The sequence below is a fragment of the Heterodontus francisci genome, chromosome 16, assembly GCF_036365525.1.
Source record: "Heterodontus francisci isolate sHetFra1 chromosome 16, sHetFra1.hap1, whole genome shotgun sequence".
Lineage (NCBI taxonomy): Eukaryota > Metazoa > Chordata > Chondrichthyes > Heterodontiformes > Heterodontidae > Heterodontus > Heterodontus francisci.
In genome coordinates this window covers 65048138-65064774 of record NC_090386.1, presented here as the reverse complement: position 1 = coordinate 65064774, position 16637 = coordinate 65048138, and the positions used below count along the sequence as shown (strand labels likewise).

The following is a 16637-nucleotide window of genomic DNA, read 5'->3' as shown; positions in this document are numbered from 1 at the left end:
ATAGCAACTAATTAAGTAACGAGAATTTGTAAGTCAAAACAAACGCACCTTGTAAAAGGAGTCCACAGACAGAAGCACGACCCAGGGAACATCCAAAGCTTCTATTATCTTCCTGGCCACGGTAGTTTTCCCTGAAGCACTACCACCACACAACCCTAAAAAAGTAACACAATATATAGCTGCCAGTTTTCTGGACCAGTAACAAAGGACTTTTTCCCTTTTAAAAATGTTTGCAAATCTAACCTTCCAGTCTCTTGCATGACATCTTGGACTGGATTTTTGGCCCACACTGGGGCTGAGTTCAGAGGCAGGCAGGGCTGAAAATTAGCCCTGCTGGCCAGCACACTGGTTCCCCAGCTTCATCCCGCCTCTGGGCTATTTTTGTGGAGACGGGATCGAGGCCAGCAGGGCTACCCACCTGCACGTGGCAGGCAGCCAATATGGCTCATTAAAAGCCTATTAAGTTCAAGTAAAGAAGGCAGACTGAATTTTCCAGTCAGCCTCCAGTTTCCCACACCAGCGGGCCAGATTAGGTGCCTGGAAGGAGGAACCTGGAGGCAGGCTGGGGAGGGCGCAGCTCTCCAAGCAAGCATCAAGGCCCACCTTGCCTACCGGTGCAAGGGTTCCCCTCCCCTACCCCCATGGTGGTAGCCTGGCTGCAAGAACCATTTTTAATTGAAGATTTTTAAAAATTTGGTGAAAGTGTGTCTCCAAGTTGAAGCACCCTGTCTCTTACTTACCTTACATTAAAGTTTGCCGCTCCTTTCAAGTTGGAAGGCCTCTGATTGGCCTTCCTGCTTCGAGAGCCGGCCTGCCACCCTTAACAGAGAACCTGTCTCCATGCCAATTAAGAGGGCGCCCCCATGAAAATCCCAATGAGTGACTGTTTCTCCCCGGGGCAGATTCAGGACCCAGAAACAGTTCAGACTCCTGTTTCCCATCCCCGGAGGGAAAATCCGGCCCCTTTATGCTGTAAACAGCTCCCGAACCTTGAGGGAGGAGCTGGTGACTTAATCCTAGGTCTTAGAAAATCCCACTTTAAATCCCATGGCTAAGAGGTTAGTGAACATAGCCTTGCCCTTGGGTTGTCTCCTCATGCATTTCAGGGAACGCATGGCTTTCATTTGTCACCTCTCTGAACAACAGCGCTAAATTTGATATTTGCCGTCTAGAAAAATGCAATCATGACTATACATTCTATCACATCCCACCATTCTGTGGGACGGCAGACAGCATATATATGGAGACATACTGATCTCTCGGATACATACACTATTTGTGAAGTTCTGGCAGAGTGAAGAAATTCCAAGTGACCTAAGAGACACCGAGATGATCACAATCTTCAAGAAAGGAGACAAATCGAACTGTAGCAACTACAGGGGTATAGCACTGTTCTCAACTGCCAGCAAAATCCTAGCTAGGATACATCTTAAACACCTCTTGCCAATTGCAGAAGAGGTCCTTCCAGAGTCCTAGTGTGGCTTCTGACCCACCAGACCAAAATCTAACATGATCTTCACAGCATGCCAACTTCAGGAAAAGTGCAGAACATCCCTTTGTACATGGCTTTCTTTGATCTCACAAAAACCTTTGACTTGGTGAATGGAACTGCCGTTTGGAAAGTGCTACAGTGATATGGATGCCCAGCTTAGTTCACAAACATCATATCTCCTACAAGAAAATGTGCAAATAATAGTACAATGCAATGGCTCCATTACAGACCCCTGCCCTGACAAAGCAGGCATAAAACAGGAGTGTGTTAATGCACCAACACTATTCTCAATCTTTCTTGCAGCAATGCTGCAACTTACTACTGACAGGCTCCATTCAGGTGTGGTAATAAATTGTCACACTGATGGTAGACTCTTCAAATTCAACCAGCTGAAGATCAAAACCAAGACAACAACCAGCTCGGTAACAGAACTACAGTATGCTGATGACAAGTTAATGCACATTCTGAAGACGAATTACACCAGATAGTTGACGTATTCATCAAAGCCTACGAGAGCATGGCACTTGCCCTGACCAAAGTCTTCTACCAACCCACAACAAATATATCAAATCCAATGCCTTCAATTGAGATTCATGGCAAAGTGTTGGAAAATGTCCCTCACTTCCCTTATCTTGGAAGCTTTCTATCCCAAAAAGCTGATATTGATGAAGAGGTACACCACCGAATCCAATGTGCTAGCTCAGCCTGGGTAAATAACGTTTTCAAGAATTGTGATATCAGACCTGACACTTAACTCAAAATCTATCAGGCACTGGTTCTCCCCATGTTTTTCTACAGTGCTGAAGCTTGGACAACTTATAGATGCCATATCAAGGCCCTATAACAACATCAACGACGCTGTCTCAGAAGGATCTTGCAAATCCGGGTCTTGCCAGGACTGAGTTCCTTGCGGGACATTTTGCTTGTGCTGTTGGGAGGGTTTAAACTAGTTTGGCAGGGGGATGGGGACCTGAGGATAGACTCAGTTAGGACAAAATCCGAAATGAAAATGGAAGGCCGAAAATTAGTGGATAAGTCTGGAAGACAGTGGAAAGAAAGGGTAGAAAATAAAAAAAAAAAGAGGTTGGCAGTGCTCAAGGGTATCTCCTTCAATGCACGGAGTATAGCAAATAAAGCAGATGAGCTGAGGACAAAATAGACACGTGGCAGCATGATATCATAGCAATTACAGAAACATGGCTTAAGGCAGGACAGGAATGGCAGCTTAATGTTCGTGGTTACAGGATTTTCAGACGTGATAGAGAGGGGGATAAAAAAAAGGGGGGAGTGGCAATTTTGGTCAAAGAAACCATTACAGCTGTGAGGAGGGATGATATGTTGGAAGGTTCGTCAAATGAGGCCATATGGATCGTGTGTAGGAACAAAAAAGGGGCAATCACACTGCTGGGAGTGTACTATAGACCCCCAAACAGTCAGAGGGAGATAGATGAGCAGATATGGAGGCAAATCTCTGAGAAATGCAAAAACAATAGGGCAGTAATAGAAGATGATTTTAACTACCCCAATATTAACTGTGATAGTTTCAGTGTGAAAGGAATTGAGGGAGCAATATTCTTGAGGTGCATTCAGGAAAACTTCTTTGGCCAGTATGTGGCAAGTCCAACAAGAGACGACTCAGTTTTCGATTTAATTTTAGGAAATGAAGCTGAGCAGGTGGAAGGAGTGGCAGCGTGAGAGCATTTTGGTGGTAGTGATCATAATTCCGTCAATTTTAACATAAATAAGGAAAAGGACAAGGATAGAACAGGAGTTAGGGTTCTTAATCGGGGAAAGGCCAATTTTACTAAGCTGAGGAGTGATTTAGTGAAAATGGACTGGAAACAGCTACTTGAAGGAAAATCAGTAAGGAAAGCTTATGTCCGACACAGAAAACTCAATACTGCAGAAAGCTAAGAGGAGTATAGGAGGCAGAGAGTTGAAATCAAAAAGGAAATTAGTGAAGCTAAGAGAGGGCATGAAAGAATATTGGCAAGCAAAATCAAGGTGAACTGAAAGGTGTTTTATCAATGTTCTTCTTTGGGCCTCTTTATCTCGAGAGACAATTGGTAAGTGCCTGGAAGTGGTCAGTGGTTTGTGAAGCAGCGCCTGGAGTGGCTATAAAGGCCAATTCTAGAGTGACAGGCTCTTCCACAGGTGCTGCAGAGAAATTTGTTTGTCGGGGCTGTTACACAGTTGGCTCTCCCCTTGCGCCTCTGTCTTTTTTCCTGCCAACTACTAAGTCTCTTCGACTCGCCACATTTTAGCCCAGTCTTTATGGCTGCCCGCCAGCTCTGGCAAATGCTGGCAACTGAATCCCACGACTTGTGATCAATGTCACAGGATTTCATGTCGCGTTTGCAGACATCTTTAAAGCGGAGACATGGACGGCCGGTGGGTCTGATACCTTATCAATACATTAAGCGAAAGAGGATAACTAAGGAAATGGTAGGGCCCATAAAGGACCAAAAAGGTAACCTATATGCAGGGGCGGAAGATGTTTGCATTGTTCTTAATGAATACTTTGTGTCTGTCTTCACAAAAGAGGGAGAGGATGCAGATATTGTAGTTAAGGAAGAGGGGTGTGAAGTATTGAGGTGATAAACATAGGGAGAGAGGAAGTATTAATGGAATTGAAAGTTGAAAAATCACCAGGGCCGGATGAAATGTACTCCAGGGTTAAAAGAAGCCAGAGAGAAAATAGCGGAAGGTCTGACCATCATTTTCCAGTCCTTATTGGATACAGGTGTGGTGCCGGAGGATTGGAGGACTGTTAACCTTGTAATTCTGTTTATAAAGGGAGCGATGGATAGACTGAATAATTACAGGACAGTCAGTCGAACCTCAGTAGTGGGCAATATATTGGAATCAATTCAGAGAGGCAGGATAAATTGTCACTGAGAAGGGTACTGATTAATCAAGGATAGTCAGCATGGATTTGTTAAGGGAAGATCTTGTCTGGCTAACTTGATAGAATTTTTTGAAGTAACAAGAAAACTTGATGAGGGTAGTGCAGTTGATGTGGTGTACATGGATTTTAGCAAGGGTTTTGACAAGGTCCCACATGGCAGACTGGTTAAAAAAATAAAAGCCCATGGGATCCAGGGAAATGTAGCAAGGTGGATATAAAATTGGTTCAATGGCAGGAAACAAAGGGTAATTGTTGACAGATGTTTTAGTGAACGGTGGGCTGTTTTCAGTGGCATTCCGCGGGGCTCAGTACTGGGTCCCCTGATTTTCTATGGTATATATAAACGATTTGGACGTAAATGTAGGGGGCATGATCAAGAAGTTTGCAGATGACACAAAAATTGGCCGTGTGGTATATAGCGAGGAAGATAGCTGTAGGCTGCAGGAAGATATTGATGGGCATAGGAACATAGAAGCAGGAGTAGGTCATTCAGCCCATCGAGCCTGCCCCACCATTCAATATGATCATGGCTGATCATCTACTTCAATGCCTTTTTCCCACACTATCCTCATATCCCCTTATGTCATTTGTATTTAGAAATCTGTCAATCTCTGCTTTAAACATACTCAATGGCTGGAATTTTACGCCGCCTCAGTGGGTCGGATGGTGGCGTGATGGCGGCGTAAAATTGAGCGGCAGGCTCCGGGAGGCCTAACCGTCCCGCTTCCGCCTCCGACCAAGTTTACGGAGGTCCGGTGGGGGGGCGGGGGGTGGTGGTGAGAAGCGGCCTGCCCGTCCGAGGCCAATCAAGACTTAAGGGCCCTCGCCCACCTCCACGGGTGTGCCAGGGACGTGAAAGGCTGCCCAGTTATAGCTGCCGGCCTTTCGCACCCCGGGGGGCGGTGGGGGTGGGGAGGGGGGAGGCCTGGCAATCGGGCACAGGGTGCCCAATTTAGGGCTGCCCCCGCCTCCCAACCCAACCCTGGGATCCAAGACGCCCCCCTCCCCCCAAACGACCACCCTAGCCTCACCAGGACATGACCGATTCCCCTGGTGCGGCTGCCCAAACTTACCTTCTGTCCCGGTTCCATTGCATCCTCCTCGGTTGGCTGGGCTGCCGTCTCAGCAGTGGCCACCGCTCCCGGTGGTGCTGCTGAGACGAAGAGCTGCCGGCCTGATGATTGGTCGGCAGCTCACTGAGGCAGGACCTCCTCCCTCACGCAGGTGGAAATCCCGCCTCAGGCCAATTAAAGCCTGGGGATCTGTAAAATACGGGACGGATCCCCAGGCTGGGTGGGAGCGGGATCGGCACCGACATTTACGTCGGAGTCCGGCTCCTGTCAGCCCACCGTAAAATTCCGGCCAATGACTGAGCTTCCACAACACTCTGAGTAAAGACCTTTCTCCTCATCTCTGTCCTAAGTGGCTTCCCCCTTATTTTGAAATTGTGTCCCCTGGTTCTAGACTCCCCAACCAGGGGAAACATCTTAGCTGCATCTACCCTGTCTATCCCTTTAAGTATTTAGTAGGTTTCAATGAGATCACCTCTCATACAGGCCCAGTTTCCCCAATCTCTCTTCATAGGACAGTCCCGCCATCCTGGGAGCAAGTCTGGTGAACCTTCGTTGCACTCTCTCTATGGCAATAATATCCTTCCTAAGGTAAGGGGACCAAAACTGCACACAGTACTCCAGATGCGGTCTAACCAAGGTTCTACACAATTGAAGCAAGACTTCACTACTCCTGTACTCAAATCCTCGCGATGAAGGCTAACATACCATTAACCTTCCTAATTGCTTGCTGCACCGGCATGTTAGCTTGCAGTGACTGACTGACAAGGACACCCAGGTCCCTTTATACATCTACACTTTCTAATCCCTTACCATTTAAGAAATACTCTGCACATCTGTTCCTCCTACCAAAGTGGATAATCTCACATTTTTCCACATTATATTCCATCTGCCATGTTCTTGCCCACTCGCTAAGTCTGCCCAAATCCCCTTGAAGCCACTTTGCATCTTCCTCACAACACACATTCCCATCTAGTTTTGTGCCATCCGCGAACTTAAAAATACTAAATTTGCTCCCCAACTCCAAATCATTGATATATATTGTGAATAGCTGGGGCCCAAGCACTGATCCCTGCAGTACCCCACTAGTCACAGCCTGCCAATGCGAGAATGACCCTTTTATTCCTACTCTCTGATTTCTGCCTGTTAACCAATCCTTAACCTATGCCAATATATTACCTCCTATCCCATGTGCTTTAATTTTGCTAACCAACCTCCTATGGAGGACTTTATCAAAAGCTGGACTGGTCAGATGAGCAGAAAAGTGGCAAATGGAATTCAACCTAGAAAAGTGTGAGGTGATGCATTTGGGGAGGTCAAACAAGACAAAGGAAAACACGATTAATGGGAGAATACTTAGAAGTATAGAGGAAATGAGGGACCTGGGAATGAATGTCTACAGATCCCTGAAGGTAGCAGGACAGGTCGATAAGTTGGTTAAGAAGGCATATGGAATCCTTTCCTTTATTAGCTGAGGTATAGAATTGAAGAGCAAGGAGGTTATGCTGGAACTATATAAATCATTGGTTAAGCCACAACTTGAGTAATGTGCGCAGGTTACCTCATTACAGAAAGGATGTAATTGCAATAGAGAGGGTACGGAGGAGATTTACGAGGATGTTGCCGGGACTGGAAAAATGCAGCTATAAAGAAAGATTGGAGAGGCTGAGGTTGTTCTCCTTGGAATAGAGAAGGCTGAGGGGAGATTTAATTGAAAAGTGACAAAACTGAGAGAGACCTGGATAGAGTGGATGTGAAGGACCTATTTACCATAGCAGAGAGGTCAGTGACTAGCGGGCATAGATTTACAGTGATTGGTAGAAAATTTAGAGGGGAGATGAGGAAAACGTTTTTCACCCAGAGGGTTGTGTGGGTCTGGAACTCACTTCCCGAGAGGGTAGTAGAGGCAAAAACCCTCAACTCATTTAAAAGGAGTCCGGATATGCACCTCAAGTCCGTAACCTGCAGGGCTACGGACCAAATGCTGGAAGGTGAGATTAGGCCGAGTGGCTCGTTTGTCGGCCGGTGCAGACATGATGGGCCAAGTGGTCTCTTTCTGTGCCGTACAATTTCTAAGATTCTAAATGCAGTGGGAGGACAAAGGAACAAACATACATACGAATTAGGAGCAGAAGTAGGCCATTCGGCCCCTCTGGCCTGCTCCGCCATTCAGTATCATGGCTGATCTGTTTGTGTCTCAAATTCCATACTCACATCTACCCCTGATAACCTTTGATTCCCTTGCCAAACAAGAATCTATTTACCCCCACCTTAAAATTATTCAATGACCCTGCCTCCACCACCCTCTGAGGTAGAGTTCCAAAGCCGCACAATCCTCTGAGAGAAAAGATATCTCCTCATCTCTGTCCTAAAAGGGCGATCCCTAATTTTAAAACAGTGCCCCCTAGTTCTGGACTCCCCCACAAGAGGAAACATCCTTTCCACATCCACTTTGTCAACACCATTTAGCATTTTATATACTTCAATCAAGTCTCCCCACACTCTTCTAAACTCCAGTGAAAACAAGCCCAGTCTGTCCAACCTTTCCTCATTAGACAACCCGCTCATTCCAGATGAACGTCCTCCAAAACACAGATATGCCAAGCATAGAGGCCATGATAATCTTACTTCAGCGGAGATGGACAGGACATTGTCGTCAGAGTGCCCGGCCAAAGACTGCCCAAACAGGTGCTCTACTCAGATCTACATCAGGGAGCCTGTTTACATGGAAGCCATAGGAAACATTTCAAAGACAATCTCAAAGTCTCTTGATAGGTCTGCTCTACTAACATCAACACATGGGAAGCAGATGCGCAATTGGGACCAAAATGGTGATCCACTATCAATAATGGTATCAAGATCTTCCAATCAACAGCAGCAGTAACAGACAGAACAGTGAGTGAGACAGAAAGAGAGGGCAACTGCTCGAGTCAGTGATCCGCCACCCCCTCAACTGATCGACAACCAATGTCCTCACTGTGGGAGAGCCTTCAAGGCTAAGATACGGTTCTCAGCCATCTGCGATCCCACAGGCAGCGCTGTCAACTCACTTCCACCCAGCCATCCATAAGGAAGAAACATCCTTAACACAAAGGATTGCTGAGATATATAGATATATTTAAATAGAGAGAGAGAAAAGATGTGCATAAAGCAAGAATGTTAGAAAACTCCATTAACAGTATATGTGTATTGCACTAATGTCAGCTTGATTTTTGGGGAGGTGGTGGCGTAGTGGTATTGACACTGGACTAGTAATCCAGAGGCCCAGCTAGCGCTCTGGGGATATGTATTCTAATCCCACCACGGCAGATGGTAAAATTGGAATTCAGTTAATAAATCTGGAATTAAAAGCTAGTCTAATGGTGACCATGGAACCATTGGCAATTGTTGTAAAAACCCATTTGGTTCACTAATGTCCTTTACGGAAGGAAATCTGCCATCCTTACCTGGTCTGGCCTACACGTGACTCCAGACCCACAGCAATGTGGCTGACTCTTAAATGCCCTCTGAAATGTCCTAGCAAGCCACTCAGTTCAAGGCAATTAGGAATGGGCAATAAATGCTGGCCTTGCCAGCGATGCCCACATCTCATGAATGAATTTTTAAAAAAATTGCTGGAAATACTTTTGCCTCAAAGCCAAAAGTTTGGGGGTTCACAAAGAATTGAGCACATAATTCAGATTGATACTCCAGTGTAGTGCTGAGAGTGTGCTGCACTATCAGAGGTGCAATCCTTCCACATATTGGGCTGGATTTTGTCATCCTGCCATTGAGTGGCAGCAGGCGTGGAACATGGCAGCCGTCCCCCACAGGACCCACACTGCCGCAAGTGCGCAGCAGGCAGCCACTTTACAGACTGACGGCGGCCGCTCCCAACAGCCCCCCCCCCACCCCCACACCTCCTAATCACGTGGCAGTGGTGTCCTCAGTGATGCTACAAATAACGTCACCTGATGCAGGATCAGATGCTGGCGCCATCTTTAAAAGGCTGCCAGCCCTGCATTCAATCTCTCTCTGGATTGCAGTGAGAATCACTGCAGCAGCACTGTAGGAGTGTTGAAGAAATCCCACATTCAGCAAGCGGCTCCACTGGGCAACCTTTGTGTGATGGCTGAGGTCCGAGCCTCAGTGATGCCTTTGTGCTTATTCTCCTCCAGGCTGCAAGGGAAAGGCAGGAGGTCCTTTTCCCTAGCAATGGCAAGAAGAGGTCCTCCCGCCTGACCAAGCAAGCCTAGACGGAGATCGCAGAGGACGTGAGCAGCCGGGGGGTCACCCGACGAGGTTGGGTGCAGTGTCGTAAGAGGGTCAATGACCTCCTTCGTCTAGCAAAGCTAAGTGGCACATTTCCAGATTGCTCATTGTGATCTGGTTGTCCCGACACGGTATGCCACATGGGAGCCACTCCCATTTCAGAGACAGAGAGGTCAGGGAGGATTGATGGCACACGACTGACAACATATGGACAAAAGAGCTGAACTCAAGAGGTGAGGTGAGAGTGACTGCCCTTGATATCAAGGCAACATTTGACTGAGTATGGCATCAATGAGCCCGAGCAAAACTGAAGTCAATGGGAATCAGGGGGAAAACTCTCTGCTGGTTGGCATCTAGCACAAAAGATGATGATTGTCATTGTTGGAGGTCAATCACCTCAGCTCCAGGACAACACTGCAGGAGTTCCTCAGGGTAGTGTCCTAGGCCCAATCATCTTCAGCTGCTTCATCAATGACCTTCCTTCAATCATAAGGTCAGAAATGGGGATGTTCGCTGATGATTGCACAATGTTCAGCACCATTCGTGACTCCTCAGATACTGAAGAAGCCAGTGTAGAAATGCAGCAAGACCTGGACAATATCCAGGCTTGGGCTGATAAGTGGCAAGTAACATTCATGCCACACAAGTGCCAGGCAATGACCAGCTCCAACAAGAGAGAATCTAGCCATCTCCCCTTGACATTCAATGGCACTACCATCGCGGAATTCCCCACTATCAACATTCTGGGGTTACCATTGACCAGAAACTGAACTGGAGTAGCCATATAAATACAATAGCTACAAGAGCAGGTCAGAGGCTAGGAACTCGCCTCCTGACTCCCCAAAGCTTGTCTACCATCTACAAGGCACAAGTCAGGAGTGTGTTGGAATACTCGCCACTTGCCTGGATAGGTGCAGCTCCAACAACACTCAAGAAGCTTGACACCATCCAGGACAAAGCAGCCTGCTTGACTGGCACCCCATCTACAAACATTCACTCCCTCCACCACCGACGCACAGTGGCAGCAGTGTGTACCAACTACAAGATGCACTGCAGCATCGCACCAAGGCTCCTTAGACAGTATCTTCCAAACCTGCGACGTCTACCACCGAGAAGGATACGGGCAGCAAATGCACAGGAACACCACCACCTGCAAGTTCCCGTCCAAGCCACACAGCATCCTGACTTGGAATTATATCGTCGTTCCTTCACTGTCGCTTGGTCAAAATCCTGGAACTTCCTTCCTAACAGCACTGTGGGTATACCTACCCCAAATGGACTGCAGTGGTTCAAGAAGGCAGCTCACTACCGCCTTCTCAAGGGCAATTAGGGATGGGCAATAAATGCTGGCTTAGCCAGTGACGCCCACACCCCATGAATGAATAAAAAAATGTGAATAAAGTCTCCCTTGTTAGTACCTCAGAGCACTTCTGACCCATGACAGCGTGAGTCCGTATGCCAGACAAAGCATCCCCCAGGTGTTGATGGAGCGCCCATGTTGGTGCAACTGTGATATTGACGTTTGGCAATGTTCAATATCTGCATCCTTGCTCTTTCAAGCGAAGAGGGCCCATAACAGTAGGGAGTCGGTCAGGACTAGAGGCAGAGTGCCCGACCTGAGACCACTGTCGCAGGCCGAACAAGCAGCGCTGGAGCTAACACGGAGCGAGGTAGCACATGCCATTTCAGACATGGAGCTTGGGGTCCCAGCTGACGAGAGTTATTATTGCCAAACACAGAATGGTTTGAAATTTCATCTCCTATGCTGTCATCATTGCGACATGTGTACCGTAACACCTAAATGTCTGTTCTCCTCATTGTATCTTTGAGGGTGATGCTTGCCAATGCCCCCAGGGACCGAGGGAATGGCAACCACTTCTGAGGATAAGCAGCACTTAGAGGATACACTGTCCCATGACTCTCCTGCACCTTCCACCAGCATAGATACTCTTACCTCGGTGGGTATCCAATTGGCACTAGAATCAAGGTCACCAGCTGGTGAGAGCACCACACATGTGGCCAAACAGCTGGCTGAGGCTGAGACAACCCAGGCCTCTGACAGTCAGAGGACTGTGGTTGGCCAGGCCCATACTGAGCCCAGGCTGGTATCGGCAGCACAGGGAATGCTGGAGTTGCAGGGAGAGGTAAGGCAACATCTGGCGGAGATGCCAGAGGCCATGCGCGGTCTTGAGCAGACGATGGGGGAGTCCATCCATGCCATGATTGATGCCATGTCCCAGGCATGTGAGTGCATGGCTTCCTCTATGGAAAGAATGGCGACCCAAATGGACAGCCACATTCCACAGATGCTCAATCAACTGCAAATCCTCGCCTCGGGCGTGACTGCAATGAAGCAGTGCCTGGGTGAGAAAAGGACCAGGAGCGTGGAGAGTGTTCCCACTCCTGGCCCTTCTCCGGAGAGCAGAGAGATTCCAATGAGTCTCGAGAGGGAGGAGGAGAGGCTGCGCTCCACATGTGGGATCTCCCCTCAGGGCTATCCAAGTGTGGACACTGGCTCCTCAGCCCCACTGCCAGTGAGTCCAGCTCCAGCAGCCGTGACATCCAAGGACAGCCCTGAACTGGTGCAGAAGGCCTGCAGGCAGCTGGGACCCTCCAGGCCTCAGGCACACAGAGGACAACCGCCAAAGTCATTCCAGCCAATGGGCATCCTAATCAGCAGCCTGGCTCCAGTCCAGCTGCCAGCACAGGGGTTATCCTGCAAATTTTAAAAAGACACCTTGATACATGTGGGTATTCACGGGTGAGACGAATATGTAATGTGCATTTTAATTAAATGTGTTGTCCTGCCAATCATCAGCCATTATTGTTTGAATAACACATGTCACCATGGATTGATTATGCACCTTTCCATTACATAAGTCTGACAGTACTGCCAATGTAAACAATATCATTGCCATGCCAATATGCACGGTGACACTGCATGGATGAAGTCACATGGGCACTGACTCAGTTAGCTGCTTCCAGTCATGCTGGTGAGATGGACGTTACAGAGGCAGAAGACTTCAGAAGGGATGCATGATGGTGGGTTGTGCTCTGAGGAACATGTGCTGAACTTCAGGAATTGTGGAAGCGCTCAATAATCAGTTTTGCCTTGCCTCCCTTGCTCGTTGCTCGCCATGTCGGCCCTCCATCACTGCTCTCTGTGCTCCCATGCGTGGTTGTTCTTGCTTGCCCTCTGTGTCCTCATTGTCAAAGGATGTGTCCTGCTCCTGTACCTTTTCATCCTGCAAGGCCTCCCTACTCTGGACTGCGATGTTGTGCAGAACGCAGCAGACTACAATGATAGTCCCAACCCTGTCTGGTGCATCCTATAGAGCTCCGCCAGATCTACTGAGGCAGCGGAAGCACGTCTTCAGGATGCTGATGGCCTGCTTGATGGACGCTCGGGTGGAGCAATGGCAGGCATTGTAATGCTCTTCAGCATGTTCCTCACTGGCATCAGGAGCCATGTCATTAAGGGATAGCCCTTATCCTCAAGAATCCAGCCTTGGTGATGACTGGGGGAATGAACAGCAGCTGCACCTGGGACTGGCACAGTATGAACGAGTCTTGGCAGCTACCTTCAAGTGGGCACACACTTGAAGGAAGCGCTTCCTGTAGTCGCACACGAAATGGACATTGGAGTGAAAACCCTTTTGGTTTATGAAGGCGGTGATTGTTCCGTAAGAGCCTTGATGGCCACATGCATGCAGTCGATGACACCCTGCACCTGTGGGAATCGCGCAATGGCCCCAAATCCAACGGCCATCTCAGCCTGACTCCCAGGATCCTAAAGCAGACATAGTCTCCAGTCCTCCTGTACAACACATCAGTAACCTCCTTTATGCAGCGGTACATTGAAGCGGTACATTGAAGATTGAGAGACCCGACACATGTTGCCGGTGGACTCCTGGAATGATCCACAGGTGTAGAAGTTTAGGGCCACAGTCACTTTGAGAGCCACAGGCACAGGGTGACCACCAAAGACTATTGGTTGCAGGCCATTATTCAGCAGTGCGCATAGCTGTGTGGCGGCCTCTCTGGCCATCTGCAGTCATCTCTGACACTGGCACTCAGACATCTCGAGGTATGCCATGCAAGTCCTACAGACCCCCTCCCCTTGCCGACAGACAAATGCAGAGTTGACACTTTCCCCCTTTTCTTGCCGATACATGAAAAAAGGAAGCAGAACTCCAACCTCCCTCATTTCTGGCAATTTCACTTCACTGCAAATGTCCGACTTCGCTACAAAAATGAATAAGAGCAGGGCATTACTTACCAACCTTTGCAGGCACTGACGACTCTCGCCTCAGTGGAGCCAGCTTTTCAAGGACAAGAAAGTGAAGGCACGCGAGTGCCGCACATCGAGCTCAGGATTGTAAATGGCTGGTAGAATCGCGGTGAATTCCATTTAAATGAATGCAGAAAGGTAATTTCAATATTTAAAGCAGGGTCCCGTCACAGAGTGGTGCAGGCACCACCACGGAGCCTCGCCGTCGCCGGGAAGATCGAAACTGACAATCCTGGCGTTGGGCTCTGTGGTGGCCAATGCCACTCCAATTGTCCGACCACCCTCTCGCCACGGAACCCACATCGGGCTGGGAACAAAATCCAGCCCATTAAATCAAGATCCAGACTGCTTGTATACTCTGGCTAAAGATCCCATGGCATTACTCAAAGAAGAGCAACGAGCTCCCTGGTATCCTGAAAAATAATTCCTCTCTGAACCTCCACGAAAAATATTCCTCTCAATCAACATGCACAAAATGGTTTCCATGTTCACATAACCACAGTAACTGTACTTCAAAGTAACTCAATGTATGTGAAGTACTTTGAGAAGCTTCTAAGAGGCATGATAAGGCATTATATAAAGTCTGATATATATGATAAAATATATTTATTTTCTTTCTAAAATACCCGAGTGAAATTTCTCTTAAAAATGGGAGAATGCTCATTTGTCTTTTCAATCACAGACCCTCACAATTTTTTTAGTGTATTAAATATATAGAAAATAATGCTTGATCCTGCTTTTCATCAAAACAAATCGCCCTATTAGGCTGTTAATGGGTCCACAGCCCTCACTAAATGAATCACTAACAAATAATAAGTGCATGTTTGCCATTTTGATCATTTGTACCTATGAGACACAGAAAGGGGAGGCAAAAGTCTAAATGTAGCTATTAAGAAATCCCTTTTTTTCTAGTTGAACAAATAAGGGAAGCAAGTTCTTGCTTGAAAATATTATAATTTTCCATCTGCCCATTTTCCAAATGATGCAACCACCTGATGAGAGGAAATAAATGATCAAATTTGAAGGTGTTTGGTGTCGAAATAATGGAGTGCTTTTGGAGACACATTAATGGGACATAACAATTATTCCCAGCATTCCCTTTGGCATCGCCATGATGTTGTTATTAATGAAATGGAGTACACAAAATCCCCTCTTCATTTCCAACCCACTGACCACCAACCCCACACAGTTTAACTCATATTAAAAATGACAAGAACAGATTGCTTTACTGAAATTTAAGCCTTCTGGTTTTAGCTGAAATTTACATTTTCTAAATTCAAGTAAACAAATCAGCCGTAAACAAATGCTTTTTCTGGTCAAAAGTAATGAAAATTTTTTAGAATAAATCAGTAAAACAACTTCGGAAGAAATAAAAAAAAAATGAACTTTGTGTAAATACGTGTTTACAAAGTAGATCAAAGGAGTTGTTGTTGCATTAGTAACTTGATCCTAAGCACCTCAGTCTGTAACTTGTCAATAACTGAAGCAGGTGACTAGAGGTGTTGCCTATACCAATGGTGCCTGTCATCACGTAGAGATAATAAAAGGGACACTTTTCCAAATGCAGAGGAATCAAGGGATATGGGGATAGGGCAGGAAATTGGAGTTGAGGTTGAAGATCAGCATGATCTGACTGAATGCAGGACAGGCTTGAGGGGCAGTATAGTATACTCCTGTTCCTATTTCTTATGCCCTTACAGTGAGGCTTTGAATGCTGGGAGTGGCTGTCAAGAAACTGTGAGAATTCTTGATTTTCCAATCAAAATAAGTGGGAAAAACAATTGATTGGCCAAACACTACACTAAAAGCACATTCTGAAATTACTTCTGATGTGGTTTCTGCATCAAATGGTGCATTGTGCCAGGACTGCAGTACACTGAGATAGTTTCTCAGGTTTAAACTGCAGTTTGGAAATTAATTTTTTCTGTGATAGTTATCAGCTACAAACATACAATCAGAAAGCTTAGACATTGTATTCAGGAACGGCTGTGACAGGATAACTGACAGCATTTGCAAAAAGTTTTCGATGTTAAATATTGAAAGATTGAAAGCCCAATTCTGTAACTGTCTCACACACACACGCATTCCTTACCAATAACAAATGCTTGTTTGGACTGTGTTCCATGCTCGTTGTACCATGGAGGCCGCCCTGCAGTGTAAATTGTTCGTTTGCTTGTTCTTAAAAGTGGTGGCTCAGATTTGCACTGACTCGTGGTTCGCTTTCGTGGTGACAAGGTATTAGTCACAGGGGGTAATAATCTGTCTAATGCCTCTTCACTGCTGCCATTGCAAAAAGAAGAGAGTTGTGTTAGTAATTCCCATGGCTAGTATACATGGTTATTCAGTCAGAAACAACAACAAAAGGCTATTGGACCCATTAAAGGTCATCCCTCTAGTAATCTAACTCTATCATCAGAGTTCAATGTTGAATCACCTTTCCACAGATATTTCTATTTGGTCTGTGAGGGTACTAGGGTTACCAACCCTCCCAGATTGTATGGGAGTCTACTGGAATCACAGATTAATCTTCTAGGTACTGCTGAAAGCAACTCAGGAGAAAATAAGAAAAGAGTTGACGGCAGCACTGGTGCATGAATTAAGAGGCAGCGCTTTGAGAAGTGCAAT

The 16637-nt window shown here is 46.8% G+C and overlaps 1 protein-coding gene across 12 annotated transcripts in view; it reads right to left on the bottom strand.

Annotated features, from left to right (window-relative positions):
• The window catches only part of LOC137378157 (uridine-cytidine kinase-like 1), a 187595-nt gene that overhangs the window by 63800 nt on the left and 107158 nt on the right, over positions 1-16637 (bottom strand). For 7 of the 12 annotated variants that reach the window (XM_068048294.1, XM_068048286.1, XM_068048296.1 and 4 more), the window contains exons 2-3: positions 16105-16289; positions 49-155 (exon numbers count right to left, since the gene is read on the bottom strand). In XM_068048294.1, coding sequence (XP_067904395.1) covers positions 49-155; positions 16105-16289 — 292 coding nt within the window. Of the gene's footprint in view, positions 1-48; positions 156-16104; positions 16293-16637 lie in introns of all 12 variants that reach the window. The other 5 variants (XM_068048293.1, XM_068048289.1, XM_068048291.1 and 2 more) reach the window with 2 other exon arrangements.